Genomic DNA, 23,898 nt, shown 5'->3' with positions numbered 1-23,898 from the left:
AAGAAAAAGGGCATGACTGTATTGGGAATGTATATCTCCTTTTTCTTTTTTCTTTTAATGTAGTGACTCCATTGCAGCTGAAGGAAGAATTGCTAGATGGAGAGGAATACAGCTTCCTCCAAGGAGCTTCTGATCAGGAAAGCAATGGCTCTGCCAGCTATTACATCAAACAGGAACCCTGAGATGACAACTCAGAAACCAGGGGGAGGGAGAGCTTTCTACAGGATGGATTTATTACCAACCCAACTGGATAGGGGGGACAATTCTACTGGGTCACTTTGCTAACCATAGAAGAGATTTAAGTTCTGGATTTTTGAGGTGGGTGGGGAAACTATTTTAGTCGGGGAAATTTTTCAATTTATAAAGATGGACATTTTTGTGTTGTATTTGAAGCTTTTGAAAGAATTTTGTAATATTTTCCAAGTTTGGATTTATTGTGCATTGTTAACAAGAACTGAAATTCTAACTTTTTGGTAAGATTTAAAGTTTAAGTAACAGGATTGCAGGAAATGATTTAAGGAGGATATAGTTGCAAATACAAATGAACTGTCATTACAAATGAACCTTTTTTGGTACAAGTTGGGAGATTTTGGAATCTTCAAAACTATGCCAGTCACATCTCCAGCTTCCTCTGCTGCAGAAATATGCAACCGATGCCCTCATGAAAGGAGCATCACCACGTAGATCATGGAAGGTGGGACGGATTTTGAGTTGTTGGCATTTTATTGCAGACCATTTTAAATGTTTGTACAGAAATGTTTTCATTCTGAAAAATGCTCAAGAAATTTTATTTGGAGTTCTGTATGAACCTGGAGGAACTCTAGATACTTTTTACAACTTATCTTTTTAATTAGATATGATCAAAATTATTTTAACACTCATGTGTTAATTAAACTGGAATGGTTGACAATGAGCTTATGCATAGCATCTTTGTCTTGGCAAAGTGGGGTTGGGGAAAATGCAAAATTGTCCTAAGTTTTTCTTTTTTTCTAAAACACCCCTGTTAAAAGAAATAAGAAATTCTGTTCTTTCCTTTCTGACATCTCTTTTTTCATTCTGTGAGATGACATTTAGCATAAGCACACCCCAAAGCCAGATGTTCTTTATTAACCAGAAAGTACAAATGGAGCATCTTCTAAAGCCAGAATAAATCTAAATTTCAGATCATTCCAGTTCTGCTTTGTTAAAAAGTCATTGAAAAGGAATGTGTTCATCCTCTTAAAAATTCCCATGTACTGTAAAAACTGTATATCACTACAGCCAAAACAAGTTCTTAACAAAAGTAACAACTAATTTGGACCATGTAAACATTCCTTGTTTTAAAAGTGTATGTGGCTTCTTTTAAAAGGGTGGTGGGAGGGGGAATGTGTGCTCTCTGCATTTTTAAGCTTTCTACTGAGTTGTGACTGAAAAAATAGAGAGTTTTAGCTTTTACCAGTAAGGTTCATTAACTAAATTCTCAGGAATTAACTGCGTGTGTTCTCTAAGTGCTTCTGGGCCTTAGCCTGTCCCCTTCAGAGTGCTATACTGACCATCTCCTCTGGAGTTCAAGTAGATAGTAGGTAGGGCTAATTAGAAAATAATCAACATGATTAACCTCTACAGTCCTTCAGCCTATGGAATGCTTTAAAAGATGTTAACAGAAAGCCCCAGGAGACCATTTTAGGTAAGTTTTTATTTGACTTTTAAAAGTGCATAGAAAGTTGAAAACCAGCAATTTATTTTCTAAAATATTGCTCTAATTTTGGGTACATAACATTGGTAATACGCACAGGTTTACCTCATTCTATGCAAGAGGGGTTAATAACATGTGGTTTTGTAGTTGCTACTGGAAGTAAAATTTGTTATTTATCTCGTAGGAATGTATGGAACCCCAGTGTCAACATTTCTTAATACTGACCTTTTGGGGCATGTAGATCATATCAGCAACACTAGTTGATTCTCATGTGTCAATTGTATGTGAATTCAGCTGTTAAATTACTGGTTACTTGCTTATCCTAAGCTAAGATTGCTGAGGAGGACTTAATCCAAATACAATATTTCAATGCCTCCTAAATCTTTTAACTTTCAGAATCCTCCCATAAAACTGAAAACTGGGAAACTTCCAAAGGAAAGATAGCAGTTGTCTTAAATCAATCCTCAGGCTCAGTGACAAATTCAGGATTCTGAGCCCACTCGATATGGGCAAAAGAAGCCAAAGTTTCGTGGCTTACCCCACCTTCCCCTTGAATACTTAGATCTTGAGGTCAGTACAGCCTGGGGTTGGGGAGTCTGCAGGGAATAAAGGTGTAAAGCAGGAAGGTCAGATATGAGGCCAACCTGTTCTAGAGGTAGTTGTTCAAAATACTCACTTGTAGCCCAGACACTGTCAGCTTCCAGTTCTAAAGCTAAGCCAGGCACACTAAGTGGTTAGACTCTCCCGTCCAAATGGCACGCTTTTGTTATCAGTGATAGTGCAGGTACAGCTTTTATTGTTTCAAAACTGTGACCAAATGTTGGAGGGGACTAGAACTTTGTGAGGTCATAAAAGGAGTCCCCCTACTGCAGATGATCAGAAAATCATCTCTTTATGAGGCTTACAAATTTTATGTCTTAGCCATAATTTAAATAGTACAACTTTTAATAGCCCCATTTTCCTTTACACTTCAAAATGTACTGCTGACATTGAGTTTTCTTTCCTTTTTCCCCAAGTTGGGATTTTCGGTAGTTTAAACTCTTTAACCTTTTCCTTGCTGTGTATGAGGAAAGCTAAAGCTGTTATCAACTTCTTGTTCTACGGATACTAACACGGGTTTCAGTGTTTGTTTGTTTTGTTTTAATTATTATTATTATTATTATTATTATTATTACTATGTGATGTGAATACCCTTTCCCATCAATATTTGTATTATGGTGCTATATATTTGGTGATGATCCTTTAATATTGGGAAGGGATTTTTAAATACTGTGATTAAACTGGGTTTTCTTCCTTTAATTTTCATATTTTAAATAAAGCCACAGTCATTTATACAAAAAAAAAAAAAAAAAAAAAAAAGCATCTGTCCCTGGGTAGATCTTTGGGGCAGAAGACAAAGTAAACTACATAGGGTTTTTACATCATTTCTGTATGTAATTGATATATAGATCAATATCTGTACAAATTTAATCTTTTATTTTCTTGGTAATTGTGTGATCAGTGGGAAAGTGTTTAAAACTTTCTCATGAAGTGTACATAACTAAGTGAAAAATGCTTTTGGAAAAATTTATGTTCCTTTCATTTTTACCAAATTGCAGATTTTCAGCATGGATGTGAAAAGCATTAAAATTATAACTTTGTGTACAAGATGAAAATAATTCACTAAACTTGCCCTTTTTTACACAAAATAAAATGTTAAAGTAATCTTTGTATGGGTGAAAGATTTACTTTATTTACATTTATGTTTTCTTGATTTGATGAGATAAGTTTTGATTCAAGGAAAATCTTTTTATTATTGCCAATTTTACTTCCACTAACAATATCTTCATATCCAAAACCCTTGTTTCCAATTTCATGTGGCTTTAGACAGCAATATCACATTGTCCCAACAGTTTGGTCAAGAGGTGATTCTTCACTTTTGCATTTTTTCTTTTTTGTGTGTATGAAAGTTTTGGCTATAATTTGGGTTTTTTGAGTTTTTTTTTTTTTTTTAAAGTTCATATACCATTCATTGCATTAGGAAATTTTAAGGACTTTGAGGGGTATGGCAAAACCAATTTGTTTATTTTGAGGTAGATAATTAAAAATCCTCTATGCCCCAAACCAGTGAGTCCCACTCACATAACATTTGATTGTTACATCAATTCAGCTACAGAGAGCCAGTCTATCAGTCGACAAACATTTAAAGAAATTACAAAATTTTAAATACAGTGTAGTTATGGAAAACACTATAGCAATTGAAAAGATTGAGAAAGGCTTCTTGTAGATATGTGTTTGACTTGAGTCTTGAAAGAAGGAAAGAATTCTATGAGGCAGCATTAAGGAAGGGAGGACACTTCAGGCCCAGGGGCAAAGGCAGTGCAGACAGATTGGACAAGGTGTTAAATGAGGTACAGAGAAGGCAGGACTGTGCAGGCTGAGGAGTAATGCAGAATGAAGTGGGGGATCTGGAGGTAGGCAGACTCTGGAAGGCAGTAGAGAAAAGTCTGGAGTTTGAATACAGAAGTAGTTATCAAGTCTAGGACTCAGAAAAAATCACCTTGGAGTGGGGAAACACTGGAAGCCATTGCAGGACTCCAGAGGAGAGAGAGGTGATGAGAACCTTAGCTGGGGCACTGGCTGTGCAAGTCGAAGGGAGCAGACAGATGTGAAAGGTGACCCTGAGGGAGAAACAGCAAGGTTGGCAATTATCTCAAAATGGGAAACATAAGGAAATTACATCTAAGAAAGAGGGAAAGTACATCTGAGAAAGGGGGAGGCAAAATTATGTCATGTAATCAAAATTTTCAAGTTGCCATCTATATACAAACAATGGGATGCTAAGGAACAATTGAAACTTGAACCTTACATCTGAACTGGTGAAAGGGGGAAAATAACGTGCACACACACACACAATAGAGTACCGAAAAATAGTTGATAGGAAAAAAGAAATGAGGAAAGTTAGGGAGAACAGATTAAGAGAGGGATTATTCCTAAGCAAAACAAACTCTAAAACAAAAATTGTGTAGTTTTTTTTTTTGTTTGTTTGTTTGTTTTGAAGTAACAAAGAATGCGGGTGACAGCTGAGGGATTCTCTATAAATTGGGGAATGGCTAAATTGTGGTATATGAGTATGATGAAATATTACTGTGCTGTAAGAAATGATAAAGGTGATCATTTCAGAGAAACCATCTGAGAAGAGTTGTGTGAACTGATGAAGTAGAAAGGTGATCAGAACCACAATTTATACAGTCACAACCTTTTAAAGACAAAACAGAGTTAGAAACTTTAATCAACATAACTTTCCACAATTAGAAACATCCACCCTTCTATTTGGACATGGTCAATTTAAAAATACTAAATTTCTTTCCAAAATATGTAAGCAACCCGATTCAAATTTATAAGAATACAAGTCATTCCTCAATTGATAAATATCCAAAGAATATAACCAGGCATTTCCTAACCATCAACAACTATATAAAAAAGTGTTCCAAATTACTAATAAGAAGAAAAATATAAATTAACTTTTTTTTGGACAGGAAGTTGTTTTGCTAGACTATGCACATATGTCACAGAGATTTGGGTTTTGTTTTGCAATAGGGCAAAGAAGAATAGGGCAGAGAATTTGAACTTTGATCAATTTTTTAAAGTGTTAGCAAAAGCAATGCATAACTGTACCCATAAAGTTACCATAATATCCCTAGACCCAGATACTCCACTCCAGGTTTTAAGGGGTTACATGGAAGTAAGAAATAGCTAATCAAATTTTGGTATATGAATATGATGGAATATTTTTTGTCATAAAATGGTAGAGTTAAGAGAAAGTTATATAGCCATGCAGACTGAAGTGATCAGAACCAGGAAAACAATTTATACAAGAAAGTTTCATAAAGACAATTTTGAAAGAACTTTGATGAATGCAGAAATCAACCATGATTCCAAATGACATTCTACCACATTCCTCACATAGAGGTAAAGGACTCAAGCATGAAGAATGAGACTTAATATTTTTTAAAAGGGGGAATTTGCCTTGATTCTGCATATTTGTTAAAACGGTTGGTTTTTAATTTCTCAAATGGGTGAGGAGTCAGGAGGGAGAAGATACTTTTTTTTTTTTTAAATCAACAAAAACTAACAAATACCTGACAAAACCTAATATTTAAAGTCTTCTACACCCAGTGCCCCATTAATGCAATACATTAAAGTTTTTCATGTGTCTTGGAACACTACATTCCAGACCAACTAGATAGTCCCAAGTTCCAATCTAGCTTCACCTAACTCAAAAAATTATATTCCCATTATCCCTCCAGACATCTTTCATGAATCCCTTTGTTCCCCAAATGACATGCATCTCCCATATCCATCGCTGTAATTCCTAGTTTCCCACCTTGCAGAATGAAGGCTTACTTCAAATGCCACTTTAAGGACCTATTAGAGTTCCCCAAATGTTAGTATTTTCTTCCTTCCATGTACAGAATTTAAGTTCCGTGAGGGTAGAGACCGGACTTTTTTTCCTCAAAACTTGACAGTTCTTTATGCCTTGTAGATGATGAATTAGTATCTATCCTGTTATATTTTCATCCCTCAGTGCTTTGCACATAATTTACTTGAATTTAATTAGTCACCATTTTGCTTCCAATATGACTTAATTGGTTTTGAGCTGTACCCCATGTGAATTAGTTTCCCAGGTTAATTTTCTTTCACTGTCTCAAGAGTTTTCATTCTCATTTTATTACCCTGTTTAGTTTTCAGGTACAACGTTAGATATTTGTAGAAATACCAAACCACAAACACTTCCTCTAGTTCTGCTTGGTAGTTAATAGAACCAACTTTAGTAACACGGAGATAAGACTACATAAATTGCAGATCATTTCCTGAATCCTTACAACCTAATAAGAAATGTGCTATTATGTCCCCCTTTTTCAGACAAAACCATTCTTAGCATCCTCATCTACAGCAGGAGATGAAGTTCATGCTATAAGTTATAGAGCACCAAGGTGGAGGGATTTGGCATGGTCATTCCCAAGAGAAATTCCCTTATCTCTATTTTACAAGGGATCTAAAACTACTGTCTCCATCCTGAAAAAAAATAAAACCTAGAAATGCAAAAACTCCAAATAAAAAACATTCTTCTAGATTATATCATAGATTTAATCAACTGTTTTGTACTAACACTGTTATGAATGCACTGTGCCAGGGTTTCAATTCACTTTAAAACCCAGAAGTAACCACACAAGACTTTCTCTTATTTCCAAGGCTTTATTGAACAGGATTAAAGTATTTTAGAAAATGATGGTTCCAATTCCTTTCAATCCCCTGGTGAAATGTTGAATTCAAGGACAGACACACATGCACGCACACACACACACTCAGTGACAAAAACACATAAGCATACCACAGCTACTACTAAAAGGAGTGGGTCCAGTCCAGATCCACTTTTAAAATCCTTATTCATAGACCCAGTCATGAGCACAAGACTTATAGTCAACCAGCTCTTCAGGCTTAAACCACAGGCTGATCTCCTTCTCAGCACTTTTTACAGAATCACTGCCATGAATGATGTTCCTAAAGAAATAATAATTAGAAGTTACTATGTTATACACAATTAACTATTTAAAAACACCAACTCCTTTCAGAACCCCTTAAGCAAAACCTGGTATTTCAGAAAGGCATATTGCTTAAAAAAAAAAAAAAAAAAAAAAAGTGACCAACACCCATGTAACTATACTAATGATTAGATTACTCAGGTTGCCAATAAAAACCTCTGCAAGCATCCTTACTGCTATTTAAATGCCCCGTTAATCCTCCCCAGATGCCAATAAACCACTCAAATTTTAGCAAATAAAAGGACACTATCCCAGAACTTCCAATCTTAGATCTATAATGTAAAAAGCCTAGGCACAGATCTGGCTAAAAGGACATGAATTCTCACCCTGACCAACTCCTTTATCATTGATGGTTAGGTGAACAGAACAGGAAAGAAAAACCTAAAGGAAAGCTGATTTTTTTAACCTTTTTTTTTTTTTTTTTTTTTTTTTTTAGTGATGATAGGATATGGACTGGATTTACAATAATAGCACAGAGAACTCCCTCTTATCAATTCAGAATAGCACCCCCTCTGCAGTGTTTTATTCTTAGTGGGCATAGTTGTCCAAGGCACTGCTATATCTATGGTCCAGGTCACAAAACCAAATTGTATCACAGGTACCATGTTTTTTGAGTTTCAAAGTCAACTCTATTAATCATTATACTCCACCTCTGAGGATAATGATCATTGCCTACTTTTTCAGTTTTTTATAAACTTGGATTTTCATCCATCAGACTTCATATACAGAGATGTTCAGAACACCCCCACACAAAAATATCAATGTAATCAAGGTAATGGAAATTTTACTCCCCAGAACTTACCTGCCAACCTGAATGCAGAAATCCCCACGAATAGTGCCTGGCTTGGAATCAGCTGGGTTGGTCTCCCCCAGCATCACTCTGCCTGTCTTCACCACATTCAAGCCCTCCCAGACCTCCATGGCAAAAAAAGAATGGCAAGACAAAAATTCACATTAGGTTTATGTTCTGAGGAGTTAAGAGAGCCTATTCTTTACAGAAAGGGCCAAGTTCCCAACATTATAAGGGAAAAACAATTTCCAACTAATTATCTCAAGGAAAACCCCAAGTTAAGAAGATAGGAGAGATATAAAATGATTTAAGAAATACAATAAATGGGGCAGCTAGGTGACACAGTGGATAAAGCATTAGCTCTGAAGTTGAGGACCTGAGTTCAAATCTAATCTCAGACACTTAGCACTTCCTAGCAAATCACTTAAAACTCCAATTGCCTCAGCCAAAAAAAAAAATAAGAAATACAGTAATAGACATTGATAAAAATAAATTAGCCCTAGGATGGAATGTTAAAAAGTAAAGATGAGACTTGAGCAGAATTTTAAAGGGTTGATGGCACGAGGGATGTAAAAGGATAGAGACAAAAAGAAATTATTAGAGATCAATGAATTCAAAATCACACTTTGTAAGATCTTTGGAAAATAGAAATCAGAATAGCTTACTCCAGTTATCTATTTAGGCTGATTTCTGCAGGTGAGGCCAGTGCCACCTTTGACAAGGCAATGTGACAACCCTTACTCAAGATGTCCTTTGCTTACTGCTTTCACTTCCTCCATGACCCTCACTAGTGGGAGGTAATCGATGAAAAAGCAGTCTGCCATACTATGCCTCCTCTCTTCCTTCTCACATCAATACCTCACACATATATTTTAATTAGAATTCAAAATTATCAAGGGAAAAATTTCTAACGGCCCCAGTATAAAGCAGCCAGGCATTCAAATCATACCTATATTAATCTATTTTACTCAGGTACATTAGATAATTTGTCTTTTCTCTTTTCCTTAAGATTCCTAGCTGCACTCCTAAATGAGAGAACATTACTAACACAATGTAAGCTCCATTCCATCAGGAAATAGATCTTACATACATAGGTCTTATATATCTTTGTATTTACTCCAGGATTCCAAAGGACATTAGATGAAGCATTCTACCCATCCACTGCCAAATTAGTATAAAAGTATGCAACTAGGTAGCACAATGGGTAAAAGACTGTTCCTGGTATCAGTTCTAATCCACCCGTAGTCACTAGCTATGTGACCCTGGGCAAGTCCCTTAAACTGCCTCAGTTTCCCCATTTGTAAAATGGATGAAATAGCACCTCTCAGGGTGATTTTGAGAATCAAAATGAGATATTTGCAAAGTGCTCTGCCATTATTAAAATATATAAATGCTAGCTATAACTATTAAAATGCAAATGAGACACATTGTTAGGCCTCTGCTTTCTGTTGAGTTTTTAATTGTTCAATTGGGAAGGGAAGTTGAAAGGATAATAAATTACTATTAAAATATAAAAAATTTAATAAAAAAACAGTAGCATTCCCTAGTAGCCCTAAATTCCTAGTGTTTTCGCACCAGAAGTGTTTAATAAGTCTTTATTGAATTTAATTGAATAGGGAGGAATAGTGTAAAACAAAGGCTCCTAATTAACAGTTACACTTGGCTCACATACTTACCATGGCTACAACAGGCCCAGAATTCATGTATTTCACAAGCCCAGGGAAAAATGGTCTGTCCTTCAGGTCAGCATAGTGCTGTTTCAGATGTTCCTCTGAAGCCTAAGGACACATAAAGAGTTACCAGAAGAAAATCTTGTAGTCTCCCTATTCAAATTTGGGAAGAGCAAGGGAAAAGGAAAGTTGAATACCACTTCTGCCAAGGTGTTTTCTAAAAACTCTGGCAAATTCAGCCTTTGCATACAAACAAATCATCTATATTATACTCTGAAGCTGGCTAGAAGAAGAGATCTTCATGCTAAATCAGCCTATAAGACATCAACCAGGACTAAGAGAGAATGTACAAAAATCCATTCAAAGTAACATGGCTAATAAGGAAATTTTTTTGCATGATAATTAACATATTACAAATGATATAATGCTTGCCTTCCCTAGGCTAAAGAGAGGCAGGAAAGAGGGAGAGCTTGCAACTCAAAATTTTTTTTAAAAGCAATGTTAACAAAAAAACTTACATGTAATCAGGAAATATTTAACAAAATAATATACTTAAGAATAAAAAAAAATCTATTCAAGGAATCTGGGTGTGCCTTATGTCATTTGGAAGAGCAGGATGAAATTTACTCTTGGGGACCCAAGGTTAAAACTAATATTAGTCAATTACAGAGAAGCAGATTTCATCTCAATACAAAGAAAAACTTAACAGTTGAGATTGTAAGAAAGTGCGATGGTCGATGGTCGGCCTCGAGGACTGGGTTCCCCTCAGTGCTGATACCGGAGAAGGGACTGCTGTTTAAGTAGGTATAGGTTGTATCACGTGCCCTCTGAGGAAGAATTAGTGGGGCCTTTGGAACTCCAACTCAACCTCCTTTGGTGTATTTTTGGTAGCACGGTGAATGAATTAATGAAGGCCATGTGGGCAGCTGCATCTAAACACGATCATTTTTGAGTGTATACAAGGAAGAATTAAAATAGCAAAGGCCCGAACCATTTCGGCCACGAAGGAGAAGCATTTGGGTGACCAAGGTTTGATTCTCTTTCCCAGCCACCACCTCTACGGAAGAGGGAAGGCGGAGGCTAACAGGAATCAAGCTCCTTCAGGGTCACGAGCTGAGGTACAAGGGCACTGCGCTCCCTTCCCTCCGGTAGGGGCCGGGAAAGACGTGAAGGAGCCAAAAAACATGGCGATCAGATGGGGGGGGAGGGTTTCACTTCAGTACTTAATTCATAAAATTAGAGAGTAAGGAGGCTCTCCAGCTCTGATTGCAAAAGCCCGCAGATAAGCAGCTGGAAACACCGGGCGCGGCGCAGGAGCGCGGTGCCCCCCCTCCCCCCCTCTGGCAGGCTGAGTGCCGGGGGTTTGGGGGGCGCCTGAACAATCTTTACGGGAGCAGGTCAGACTATGGAGACGCCGGGGCTGTCCAGGGAAATCCAAAGGACCCCTCGGAATAAGGTTTCTAAGTGCACAGAGATTACCAAGAAAACCGCCTCTATGGACAGCCAAGAATCCAAATAGTTCCACAGAACCAAGCCCACGGTCCCCACGGCCCTGGGGTTTAGGGAGGGGGAAAGGAGACGTCCCCTCACCCTCAAGAACTTCATGCCAACGAGGCGGAATCCCTTCTGCTCAAAACGTTTGATGATGTCCCCGACCAGGCCCCGCTGGACGCCGTCGGGCTTGATGGCAATGAAGGTGCGCTCGGTGTTGGCCATGATCCTGCGGGGGTAAGAGCAGGGTTAGGGAGCCACGTGGGAGGGGCTAGTCAAGGGTGGGGTGCAGAGGCCTGAGCCGGGTCTGCGTCTACCCTGCCCCCCAATCCCCCCCAGCGCTCCTTCCCCCTCCCCGGCACCGGGCCGGGCTCCACGTGGCTTTCCGCAGGCGGAAGAGCGGCTTCCGCTCGGCCGGGATTCCCCCCCCCCTTCCTCCGCGGTTCCGGCCGGCGGGGCCCGGCCCCACTCTGGGAGACGAGGGCAAGAAGAAACGCCTGCTAGAGCGTAGCCGCGGGGACGGCATCTAGCGGAGAGCGGGGCCCAGCCGTTCTCACCAGGGGAATTCGGGCAGGAGCAGAACCAGGCGGCGGCGGAGGTGGCGGCTGGAACCCGAAAACTCTGCAGTTCACGCTGGAGCCGAGAGCGAAGAGACCCGAGCCGGAGCCGGTGCCCAGAGCCCGGAGTCCAGAGCCCGCCCCCTGGCGGGGCCTGGAGAGGGGGCGGCGCCGGGAGGGAGGCTGGCGATTCGAGGGAGAAGGGACGGGGAGCTGAGGGGAGGAGGAAGTGAAAAAGAGAGGAGGGGAGGGGAGAGGGCCGGCCAGGAAAGGGGGAAGAGCCGGCAAGGGAAGAGTTCTTGGAAGAGAAAGTAATCGCCGAGTCGGAGTATATGGGGGGAGGGGGGTAAAGTACGGGACTCTAGAGTCAGGAAGACCTGAGTGTAAATTCAGCCTCAGACGTTTTTCCTAGTTGTCTGACCTTGGGCAAGTTACGTTACCTCTAATTGTTTCAATCCACTGCGAACCACTCAAGTGTCTTGCCCAAGAAAATCCCACGGACTGTATTAGCCTCCGGTGGTACGAGGGGTCAGGGAGAGTCAGCCACTGAGCAACCATAAACGTAGGAGGGCCTTCTAACGTGAAAGGCAAGCTTTCGTGGTGGAGGCAATAGGGAGCACAGGACCTTGTGGAAGCAGGGAGGAGACCAGGTCGGATATACCTCCGGAAATCACGTTAGTGGCTAAATGCAGGATGGATCCCGGAGGGAAGTGATGAAGGCCTGAACCAGGGATGGCAGCGTCAGAGGGGAGGGACGGGTTGCAGAGATGTTGCAGAGATGAAATCCACAGGCCTTGGTCACAGCTTGAACATGGGGACTAAGCTAACGAAGTCATTCTCAGACTGGTTGGGAGCCTGGGGGACTCCTGGGGGACTGGGTGCTGCCCTTGATTATAACAGGACAGGTAGGAGGGGGCAGTGTTTAGGAGAAAAGTAATGAGTTCAGTTTTGGATACATTGAATTTAAGATGTGTACTGGACATCTGGTTCCAGATGTCTGAAAAACCGCTGGAAATGCAAATGGAGGCCGCTGAGAGGGTGGGGTATGAAAGCTGATGAGATCACTAGTTTTCTTGCCTAGGAGTTTCCTCCACCTAGAAGTCTTTGGATCCCTTTGGCTCTCCAGCAGTTAGATTCCCAGCTTTTGACACAAAGCCTGGTCCATAGAATTAAATGCCTGTCGATTGGCTGAATATTGATCTGTTAAATGGAGTGGGAAGGAATTAAAGAGATCTAGTTTCTAAATTCCTTCATTTCACAAATGGGGATTAAGTCAAGCAGAGAAATGGCTTCCCCAAAAATAGAGCAGGATCAGAGGCAAGGATAGAACCCAGACCACTTATTACCACACCAGAACCACTCCAACCTGACTGTGATGAGAAAGTAGGACTATCATGTCATTTTTCTCTTCCTGAGGGCTGAGTTAACTCTTAAAATGCCTTCTAGCTCTAATCACACAGATCTCCCCTTTTCCCATTCCAGGAACATTTTTGTCAGTTGCTGGTTCCTGGAAATCTGAGCCCAGCTCCAGATAGAGACCCCTGCTTGGAAGTTCAGAGATCATAGGGCTCCACAAGGAGACCCAGTGGCTTCCCTAGGGGTCAAGAAGGGAGTTTCACCTGTAATTTTTCTAGACCTGAGTCAACTTCAGAAGCTACATCACTAACACTTATGGAGTGAGCTTCTTTCTTCCTGATTCTCTCTTCAACTTCAACATATCTATTGACAGGCAGAGTTACCCATAGGAGTAAAACCTAGACACTCCAAGGGCAGGGACTATCTTTGACCTTTCTTTTATCCCCAGGGTTCAGTCCAGTGCCTGGCATATTATAGGTACTTAATGTTTACCGAGTGATTCAGTTATTCAAAATACAGATTATTCTGTGTATAAGTGGAGTGGGAGTCTGCTTCTGTAGGGGAATGATGAAACAAACTGGGGCACAGGAATGTAATGGATGATTAGCATGCAGTTAAAAAAAATTATAAGAATCTAGAGAAGCCCAGAAAAATAATGCTAAATGAAGTTAGCAAAATAAGATATATATACACACACAAACATACACATTTATGTATCTATACTATTTACACCATTACATAGTGGGGATGTTTCTATTTACATTGAGGTAATCATGTAGATTGTAATATTTATCTTGTAGAAACTATTTATTTTCAATCTTTACATTGTTGTAATATATGTATATATCATATAATACATATACACAATTACTACAATATAAACAGAATCCAAAAAACCTCCAAACATTATATAATTATAAAGACTAAGCTTAACTCTAGAAAAAAATTGAAAGATCCAGTGCCAAGATAGGGTATATGGGCATAGAGTACTTTTATGTTCTGTAAAACACAATTCTACTTTAATTGCCTTTTTTCTCACTTTTTAAAATTGTTGTTACAAGAGATAGCTCTCGACTGAGAGAAGGAAAAAGGCTATCTTTGAAAATGAATGTAATACAACAAGTCATCATTAAAAATGATATTTTCCTTTTAAAGAAAAATTAACTGTTAACTCCGCTTTAGCCCTCAGCTGCTTCTTCCCACAATTCAGTGATCTCATCTCAAGACTAAATTATTCTTAGTCCCCACAGAACAAAATCTTTCTCCTGTCCCTTAATCCTTGTTTCCTACCCTCCTTCAGACTCAAATGTACTGAACCCCAAGTTGCGTTTTCCTGAAAGATGTGTCTGTTCTTTTCTCCTCATCACCCTCTCACTCCTCAATCCACCCTTCTTCATACATCAAAGGACTATTGTGTGAAATATAGATGGAGTATCTTGTATACTGTAAAGTGCTAAAAAGTATCAATGTTTATTTTCATTACCATCATCCACTTCCACAATCACATGTAAATTAGCAGAGAAAATACCAACCAAACAAAATTGCTTCAAGCAAGCTGTGGAAGAAAAACTACCCATAGGGGCTGCCTGAGTCTCCAGTTTATTCTGAGATCATGATTATACATTTTTGAAAATCAACTTTTTGAAAAAGGGATACTTAAGGTAGATCTCCTATAGTATTTTGATGCTTTTCCATTTATAGCACAGGACCAAACCCCATAGTATATGCTCACAAATTCATTTACTCAAAAAGCATTTCTAAAGTACCTTCAATATTTTTGAGAGTGATTCAGATCAATTCCAATAGATTTGTGATAGAGACAACCATCCATCTGCATCCAGAGAAAGGATTATCAGAATTGAATGTGGATCACATTTTCACCTTTGTTGTTCGTTGTTGTTTACTTATTTTTTCTTTCTCATTTTTTCCCCTTTTGATCTGATTTTTCTTGTGCAGCATAATAAATGTGGCAATATGTTTAGAAGAATTGCATATGTTTAATTTATATTGCATTACTTGCTATCTAAAAGAGGAAGATTGGGGAGGGGAGGGAGAAAAATTTGGAACACAAGGTTTTGCAAGAATGAAAGCTAAAAACTCTCTGCATGTATTTTGAAAAATAAAAAGCAATTTTTTTTAAATAAAAAGAGATGTGACAAAACAAAACAACAGTCTAGGCCCTTGAGGATGCAACATTCTATTGCCCAACACTTTCTTTTTTTTTTTTTCCCCCTGAGGCTAGGGTTAAGTGACTTGCCCAGGGTCACACAGCTAGGAAGTGTTAAATGTCTGAGACCAAATTTGAACTCGGGTCCTCCTGAATTCAGGGCTGGTGCTATATCTACTTCACCACCTAGCTGCCCCCTCCAACACTTTCTTGATAAATTAAATATCATGATATAATTGTATGGCACTTGCCATGCAAAAAGCTCTTTTACTTGTTGAAATATGCCATTAGCACAATATGGTACAGAAGTCATCAATCCTGCCTCCCAAGCAATTTACCTGAGTTGCTTTCCTAGCCAACACACCCACGTTGCAAGGAAGAAAGGAACAGCAGTTGGAAGTACCAGGAAGAAGGAGAGAGAGCTAAGAGTAATAAAGCACGAGAAATAGGATGATCATCAGAAAGTCCCAGTGGGCTCCATGACACAAGGAAACATAACATGAAACAGAGAAATACAAAAAATAAATAAATAATAGACTCAATCAGCTTAGCAGGTGAACAAAGGGGGAACCAAAGGGATTCTGGTTGTCGTTAACACACAAAAGTTATAATTAGCACAATTTTCAGTATTATAACCACCAGCCAGCATGCCAACCAGCAAATTATCATTAGGGTATAGCCAATTAGGAGCTAATAGTAGAATATGAGCATATATGTTAAGTTTAAGGACCAGGAATTATGTTAGTATAGACAGAATTTGGTGGGGGGAGGGGGGCTACTCCCTATCTCTACTAGTCCAGTGAGGGGTTAAACTGGTATAATTAAGCCTCACTATCCCCTGTTCCAGGAAGCATCATGGTACAATGAGTGATGAACTTGTGGAAGATGGGACCTGAGTTTGAATATCAGTTTTGGCTCTTCTTTCCTGTGTGTCCTTAGGCAAGCCAAGTCCCTACTTGAGCATTTTCTTATTTGTAAAATAGGCCCTGGACTAAATGGGACCTCTAAACCCCCTCCCAGCTCAAGATGGATGACATTATATTGAACTATACTTGAATAGCTGCTTAGAAAAGGGAGTTCTACAGGCTGTATCAGAAAAAAACTATCTCTTGGAGAATTCTTAGATATATCTTCTCAATGTTCAATAATTACATGATCTTCATAACAGTCATATGAAAGAAGAATAGAGGTTGGATCTTCCTTTCCTCCTCCCTTTCTCCCATTATCTCATGAATTTTATATCCCCATTGCATCACAGCTAAATATCAATGAATTGTCAATTCTTTACACTATTCCATTAATTCAACCAGTTCAATAATATACAGAAAAGAAAGCTAGAAACCCCTTCTCAGCATCACACAATGACACACACAATAGCTCCAATAACTTTTTAATATAATCAGAAGCATGTAAACACCGTGCAGCTAAAGTTAATGACACAGAAATCTCCACAGTCCAAATGGAAGCTCTTGGAAATAAGCAGAGCCACAGCCTGGTCCCCTGCCTGTGGGAGCGGAGAAAGCTCAACATGCATCCCCCACATCATTCATAGATCCACTGCTGAGTACAGCTCTTATAATTAACCAATTCATCAGGATGAAACCACAAGCCAATCTCCTTCTCAGCACTCTCCACTGAGTCACTGCCATGAATAATATTCCTGGGAAGGAAAGGGCATGAAAGGGGGGGAAAAAAAGCAAAACCGGTTGTATTAGTAATAATTAAAAGAAAAAGCTTATTCCCGCAGCTCCTTCATTCTTATTACCAGCAAGACACCCAAGAAAATTGTTGGACTGTCAAGTAGGCCTCCAGTCTCTCAGATGTGGCATAAAATGCATATTTTTTAGATGTGGCTCATGTACTGATTAGTTTTGTATAATTGTTAAAAGGTAGGATATTGGGGGAGTCATTAGGAAATGCCTTTTTTAAAAGCATTCATAAAATATACCTTCCTTCCAAGTGGCTCCCACCTCCAAAGATATGAAAACTGTCAGATTCCCACTTCACCTCTTTGATGATTTAAAATTTATCTACAAATTTAAGCTAATAGAAAGTTAAAAAAAAAATAAAAATTTAAAAAAAAAAATCAAGCCATCAACTTTTGTCTTTTAAATCACAACTGTCCACAAGACTGGCTCAGACATCACTATCACAATGATACAGAGCTGGCAGAAATAGTTTGGAAGCTTTTGTGGATGCTGACAATTGGGTCCTCTTTATCTTCTGCAGAAGTACCACATATATACCTCCAGGATCTACTACAGGGTTAAATGCACAATAAGTGCCTAATCATGTTGGTTGACTGACCTAAGATAGAGAGTCCCAAAGCCAAGCCAGCATGGGAGAGAGATTTGCTAAAAGATACAAACCTCCTAGTATTACTGCAATACCTGCAGATTTCTATCCCCTACAGTAATGCTGAGGGAGCACAAATCTCTGATGAGGAGTTCAACAAGCACCAAGACATACCTGCCAACTTGAATACAGAAGTCCCCACGGATAGTCCCTGGTTTGGAATCTGCCGGGTTGGTCTCTCCTAGCATCATACGACCCGTCTTCACCACATTCAGCCCCTCCCAGACCTCCACAGAACAAAAAGAGAAAAAAGTCAAAGGAGAAAACCAATCAGTGGGAAGACCCAGTGGTTACTAATTCCAAAAACACTCTTCCCCACTGAGGAGAGGACCTCCTGGTGAGACCTCCACACCTCAAGAGTCAGATATGTTTAGGGAAGAATAAGTAAAGTCCAACCAGGATGCTGGGGAGCAGGGAGGGATTAGGAGCCCTGTAAGCTTCAAATTACAGGTGCCTTCAGTTCCAGACAAATCTGCATTATCTGAAATGGCTCAGAGGACTAAAATCTCCAATTTTGAGAATCCTCCAAGACCCCAGAGTTCCCTGTATATAAGTGAGAATGATAAGAGCAACAATAACTGACACTTATGTGGCGCTTTCAATGTTGCAATGCATTGTCTATACATTACATTCCTGTGATGTTAGGGACAAATCTATGGATTTAGGGCTAGAAGGGACCTTATACAGAGGGGTAAAGTCATCTTGCCAAAGTCACACAGATGATTTGAAGAATTAAGATTCCAACCCAAAAGTTCTGACTGTAAAGCCATACTCCTACCCCTTTACCACAACATCACCACCATCCTCTGGGGAATTTGACACTGAGACGTGTCAGGGAGGGATGCAAAGCCAAGTCTCTCTGACTCCAAGTGTAGCACTTCACCAAGTAGTCCCAAGAGTGAACATTTGCCATCATTCATCCCAGGCTGTTCCCAACATCCCCAACTTACCCAAACAGTCCCTACAAATACGCACCATGGCTACCACAGGCCCAGAATGCATGTACTTCACCAAGCCTCCATAGAAAGGGCGATCCTTCAGATCAATGTAGTGTTCTCTAAGAAGGTCTTCAGAAGCCTGAACCAAAGAACTGAGTATGAGAACCAAGGCCCTAAATGATCTAAAGCATGTTAAATCTATTCCCACTCTTAAAATCATGGCATATATTTTAGATGCCTGATTCAATCAGAGATGAGATCAAGTTCAAAATATAGGTGCTAGTGGAAAAGACTGGTTATTCCCTTCTTTTTTATTTTTTAATTTAGCACATAACACAATGCCTTTAACACATGTTTACAGAATTAAATTGTTGTATAGTGCTTTTTCTTCTTCTTTCTCTTCCCTATTTAAAACTGCTGGATTAGAGTTCATCATAGAAAAGCCCAGAGAGTTTTAGGAATGGAAGAGAACAAAAATACTTAACTTCAGTAAGAAACAAAGATTAAGATTAATTTGTATTCCCTGATCACTTGTCAACAGCAGAGAAGGATAGTTCAGAAACAAAGCCAAATAGATTTTATAATTTTCTGGAGCAAATTTCAGGTTGATTTTTATGATCAACTCCTAATTATTCAAACTGCCAACCTGCATTGTAGATTCTACAAGCTCCTTGTTTTTCCTTCCATGTTTTGGGGATGAATGGGTCATAACTGCATGTTTTTGAGATACGATGAGTTTTCAATTTATCTGCACCAGAGTAAATAGAAGAGATACTGGAGATGAAAAATCTCACTTTCAATAGTGGGTGTCTTTCCTCCTTTAGAGCAAATGGTCTCCAATGGCAGAACCCATGACTTCTTTGTATCCCCCACCATGCTATAATTTAGGACTGTATACAATGGGTATAGATTGACTGAAAGATCTCCTTGCTGGAATGCAACCTGCCTCCAAAAATAAAATGATTTTCTAAAACAATCTATTCTGGGAAGCTCAAAACTACAAACTCAAACATGTGATTAAAAGGATGAGAATCTTGTTAAGAAACTACTAAATAGGGTGGGCGCTTCTTTCGAAGGTGAAAAGATTCAGATATCAACTGGAACAAAGGTACCCAAACATAAGTAGGCACACATATAACACCAGGCTACTTTCTAACACTACCTCAAGGAAAATGATGCTTCCTCTTCTCAAAGAGCCCAGAAAGTAAAAAATAATCCCATCATGTCTCTTCATTCCACTCTCATACCTTATTCCCTCCAACATCCTCACCCATGTCCCAGGGGAAATTGTTCCCACCCCATCATGCCAAAGGAGGGAGTATATTTGCTCAAACAGGGAAATGGTCTACTCACTTGCATGAATTTTAAGCCAACAAGACGGAATCCTTTCTGTTCAAAGCGCTTAACAATCTTTCCAACCAGGCCCCTCTGGACCCCATCTGGCTTGATGGCAATAAAGGTACGCTCGCTGTTAGCCATGATCCTAGAGGTGAGGTGGTGGGGGAAATGTGGCTATAAGTGTCCTTTTTCTATCATCATCCTTCCCAAGTAGATTACACAGTAAAGCCGATTTAAATCTGTCATACTAACTCAAAGCTTTTTGATTACAAACCCAGTTTTCTAAATCTGTTGTTGGCTTTAATATCAATTTTTTAAAATCAGTATAGCATTTCTCCCAATGCCTTGGATGCTACTCTTTCCAATTTAATTCAGTATTTGTTTATCAAGCACTTACTGCTTATATGGCACCTGTAATAAATGTGGGTAAGAATAGCAAAAGATCATCTCTGCCCTGATTTCTTACCTAACCTTTTCCCTCTTCACTTCCCATCTTAAATTATACTCATCTGAAGATAACAACAGTAGTACACACTGACCCAGAAGATAATACACTGTAGTACATAACAACAGATGAGTTTGTGGTGTTCAATTCAAATCTTGTAATGATGCCTCATGGTGCACAAGTGACCCTGGCTATACCTGGGGAGAGTAAACTGTGACATGATCCACCAAGTTGGAATAGCTTTGAATACAGGTATTATCTCTTTTTGGTACCAGTTTAAGCCAACTGTAAAATGGTTCATTATCAAGAAGGCTAGCCAAGAGGTGATGAATTTTTCAGCCCTTAAAGTTTGCTATCCGCATGTTGGGAGAACATAGATAGATGAAATTACAGATATACCAAATCTACTTGATGAGGTAATAGGGAACCTCAAAATGATGTGGTAACTTGAACTAAATCATGAGATAAACACTTAATAATGAGGTATATACCTCAATAGGATTAAATGAGGTCTAGTGGCAGGATTCGGGGTACAGGGAGAAACATGGAGCTCCCCTGCAACCCCCTTAGGATTCGGCGCAAGGATACAAAGTTAAATCAGGTCTAGTGGTGGTGAGAGTCCCCTGTAAATGAATTTACAGGCCCGAAAATCTAGATGGGTAAAAGATGTTTATTGCAGGGTTTGGAAGCGAAGTTAAGGTCTAGTTACCAAAAGGCATTAGATAGAGGAAGATATACACTGAAAGCGGCGGGGACAGAGAATCTCTGCTGCAAGCATCTTGGCTGGCATCTTTCAAATCTCTGAACCAAAGATGGTTCTAGCTTTGCTCTTTTTATCTGCTTGAAGAAGTAATGGGCGGAGTTCAGGTTAATTCCTAGAAGGCCAGATTTTTGGTGGGCTTTATCCAAGCCAGCTCAGATCCAGTGGGGGGCTGGGTACAAGCCCAGACTAGTTTGATCAGATCTTGTATCAAAGGTCCAAGTCCCAAAGGAAGTTGTAGATCAAACAAGGAATACCAAAGGGGCTACCGCCCTCAACATACTGATGTAAGAGAAGCCTGTGGTACAGATTTTGTACCACAGCTCTATGAAGATCCACAGTATTTGGAGATCAAAGACGGCAGAGTTCAAACCACTCATTTTACAGATGTGGAAATCAAGTCCCAAAGGCTCAAAGTGACTTGCCACAAATTACAAAGTATCAGATTTGGGATCCAGGTCTCCTTCCCAACCTATCCTTTTCCTTAGAAGAAAAGGGAAGCGTTTGTTCTGGTTTTTCTTTCTTATACATGGAAATGTATAAAAAACTAATGTACATGTATAACCCCAAAAAGTTTTTTGTGTAACTGAGGGAAATAATTTTTTTAATAAAAAAAAAAAAAAAAAAAAAAAAGAAAGAAAAGAAAGAAAAGAGAAGGTTATTATTGCCTAATTTTAGCTTGGAAAACAAAAGTCTTCACCCCTTTGGCTCAGCAATTCCATTCCTTAGGCATCTATGTACTCCAACATATATTGGACCTCAAAGCATGAGGGAAAGGGAACGGACTCATGTGCACAAGACATTTATAGGAGCATTTTTTTGTTGTTGCATATAACTGGGTGCCCATAAAATGGACAATGGCTGAAAAACTATGGTATAAGGTAATGGAACATTATTATGCCATAAAAGGAACTGATTCAGGGAAAGCTGGAAGCATTGTATAAAATGACCCAAAATGAAGAGAACAGCGCCAAAAGAACAATTTGTCCAATGACAACATTGAAAAGGAAAGCAAATGTGAATGATTTAAAAACCATGATTAGCACAATGACTAATCATTCCAAAAGACTTGGGATGACACATCTTTGGGCAGAGAAGAAATGGACTAGAGATGCTGAGCATTTTTGGCCAGCTAACTTGTGGTAACTTTTTGTTTGAATACACTAGATTTTACTTTCATAGAGCGCAGCAGGGGCAAAAATTAAGAGGTTAATAATAGTAATACAAAGGGGGGAGGGGGTGGAGATCCGATATTAAAAACTCAGAGAAGAGACAGTAATTCAGAATGGACCACAGACAAATGAGGAAGTGATGGTTTTCTTTTTGTTTGTTTTGTTTAAGATCGTATTTAAGCCAGTTAAATGACTCAAGGGTCATTGGTGGCAAGAGTGAAGACAATGGAACAGGAGGCAGAAAGGCCTGCGTTCCAAGCAGCCTCAGCCACTTATTAGCGCGCCCCTGAACAAAGTAACCCAACATCTGGGTCCCTCAGCTTAATCACGTGAAAATGCAGAAAACAATGGCTCCTACTTCCCAGGGCTGCTGATAAAATAATATAAATATATATTTAAAAAGGAACCGAGTGTACTGGGCCTCCTGACCACAAAGAAAGGAAGGGCTGGAGGCGGACCCCACCCACATTTGGGACAGCCCCGAATCCTAGCCCCCGGCCAGTTTCAAAAGCCGGGCGGGGCTCTGGAGGGCACGGGCCGGAGAGGAACCAAAGCGGGGCTCAAAGTGTGCCCCGGGAATTCAGGCCGGCTAGGGCCGCCTGGAACCTCGACAGCCGCACCCCTGGAGCGCCCCCTCACCTGAGGCCGCAGTCACTGCCCACGCCCTGATTCCACCTACCCGGAAGTAGCCCCCACTCCACGTGGTCCCCGGCGAGCCAAGAGCGGAACGCTTCCGCTTAGGCTTAGAGATTCGGGGAGCCCATTCCAAACGGCACCAAACGGTTTCCTTTACTACCCGCCCCCCTAGCGTTCCCTGCCAAGGAAAGTCACCATTTTCTGAGCCTCTCCTGAGAATGACTACTTCCGGTGGAGACCACACTTCCTGTTCCGCCCAGACTGGGAAAAAGGCGGGGTGACTGTCATGGCCGCCTTCTGGGTTCCGCAGTGACTTTGCAACCTTAATAACCTTAACGGTTCTTCCCCTTTCACGTTCCGGGGCCCGCAAGACGTCCTCATCCCCGCCCCCTCCGTTCCTGGCCCCACCTTCAGAGCGTCACCCTCCCGACTCCTGGCTCGTGATCCTCCTCCTCCTCCTCCTCCTCACCCGGGCCTTCACCCTCCCTCCGCCGCTGCCCTCCTCTTCCCGTCCCGTTTGATTCCCCTTGTACTTAGGCTCTTTAGAAATCTATATGGGGCATATCTGTGTTTCTGCTTAAATATATGTGTATATATTTCTACCATGTTTAACATACACTGGAGTACTTGCCGTCTAGGGGAGGGCGTGGGGGAAGGGAGGGAAAATTGGAACACTAGGTTTCCAAGGGCTAAGGCCCCCTCGTATGTTTTGAAATATAAAAAGTTTTAATAAAAAAGTATATGTGTGTGCGTGTGTGTGCATAAATACGTGCATTCATATATGCCCAGGATGGCTCAAAAACCTTGTTGCAGTTTTGATAGCTTAATTGTAAGTAGGAATTATGTCATCCTGTGTACCTGAATTCTCAGCCTAAAAAGATGCGGGGGCGGCAACGGGGTGTGAGCAGCGAGCTCCAGGCACTAGCTGCCTGACCCCGGGCAAAGCCTAGACTGCACAAAACC

The 23,898-nt window shown here is 40.2% G+C and overlaps 3 protein-coding genes across 25 annotated transcripts in view; 1 reads left to right on the top strand and 2 right to left on the bottom strand.

Moving 5' to 3' along the window:
• Nucleotides 1-1,166, top strand: part of MBTD1 (mbt domain containing 1) — a 75,183-nt gene extending 74,017 nt beyond the window's left edge. For all 20 annotated transcript variants that reach the window (XM_074261806.1, XM_074261804.1, XM_074261802.1 and 17 more), the window contains one exon: nt 64-1,166. In XM_074261806.1, coding sequence (XP_074117907.1) covers nt 64-182 — 119 coding nt within the window. In that variant the 3' untranslated portion in view covers nt 183-1,166. The remainder of the gene's footprint in view (nt 1-63) is intronic.
• A 5,727-nt stretch (nt 1,167-6,893) lies between these two features.
• Nucleotides 6,894-11,924, bottom strand: LOC141539277 (nucleoside diphosphate kinase B). The gene is made up of 5 exons (XM_074261816.1): nt 11,769-11,924; nt 11,311-11,440; nt 9,727-9,828; nt 8,063-8,175; nt 6,894-7,219 (listed from the first exon to the last, which is right to left on the bottom strand). Exons 2-5 carry the CDS (start codon nt 11,434-11,436, stop codon nt 7,102-7,104), a joined length of 459 nt encoding a protein of 152 aa, XP_074117917.1. The 5' UTR covers nt 11,437-11,440; nt 11,769-11,924; the 3' UTR covers nt 6,894-7,101.
• A 4,741-nt stretch (nt 11,925-16,665) lies between these two features.
• Nucleotides 16,666-23,228, bottom strand: LOC141539278 (nucleoside diphosphate kinase A 1). Of its 4 annotated transcripts, XM_074261820.1 has the most exons (6): nt 22,979-23,155; nt 19,938-20,067; nt 19,231-19,332; nt 18,622-18,723; nt 17,761-17,873; nt 16,666-16,951 (listed from the first exon to the last, which is right to left on the bottom strand). In XM_074261820.1, exons 3-6 carry the CDS (start codon nt 19,291-19,293, stop codon nt 16,834-16,836), a joined length of 396 nt encoding a protein of 131 aa, XP_074117921.1. In that variant the 5' UTR covers nt 19,294-19,332; nt 19,938-20,067; nt 22,979-23,155; the 3' UTR covers nt 16,666-16,833. The 4 variants fall into 4 exon arrangements, with proteins under 4 accessions (XP_074117921.1, XP_074117920.1, XP_074117918.1 ...); XM_074261819.1 differs by lacking the exon at nt 19,231-19,332 and having other exon boundaries at nt 23,131-23,228; XM_074261817.1 differs by lacking the exon at nt 19,231-19,332 and having other exon boundaries at nt 22,979-23,161.
• Between the last annotated feature and the right edge of the window lie 670 nt (nt 23,229-23,898).

The sequence above is a fragment of the Sminthopsis crassicaudata genome, chromosome 4 (assembly GCF_048593235.1).
Source record: "Sminthopsis crassicaudata isolate SCR6 chromosome 4, ASM4859323v1, whole genome shotgun sequence".
NCBI lineage: Eukaryota > Metazoa > Chordata > Mammalia > Dasyuromorphia > Dasyuridae > Sminthopsis > Sminthopsis crassicaudata.
Note: the sequence above shows the minus strand (reverse complement) of the source record. Positions and strands in the feature narration are given on the sequence as shown.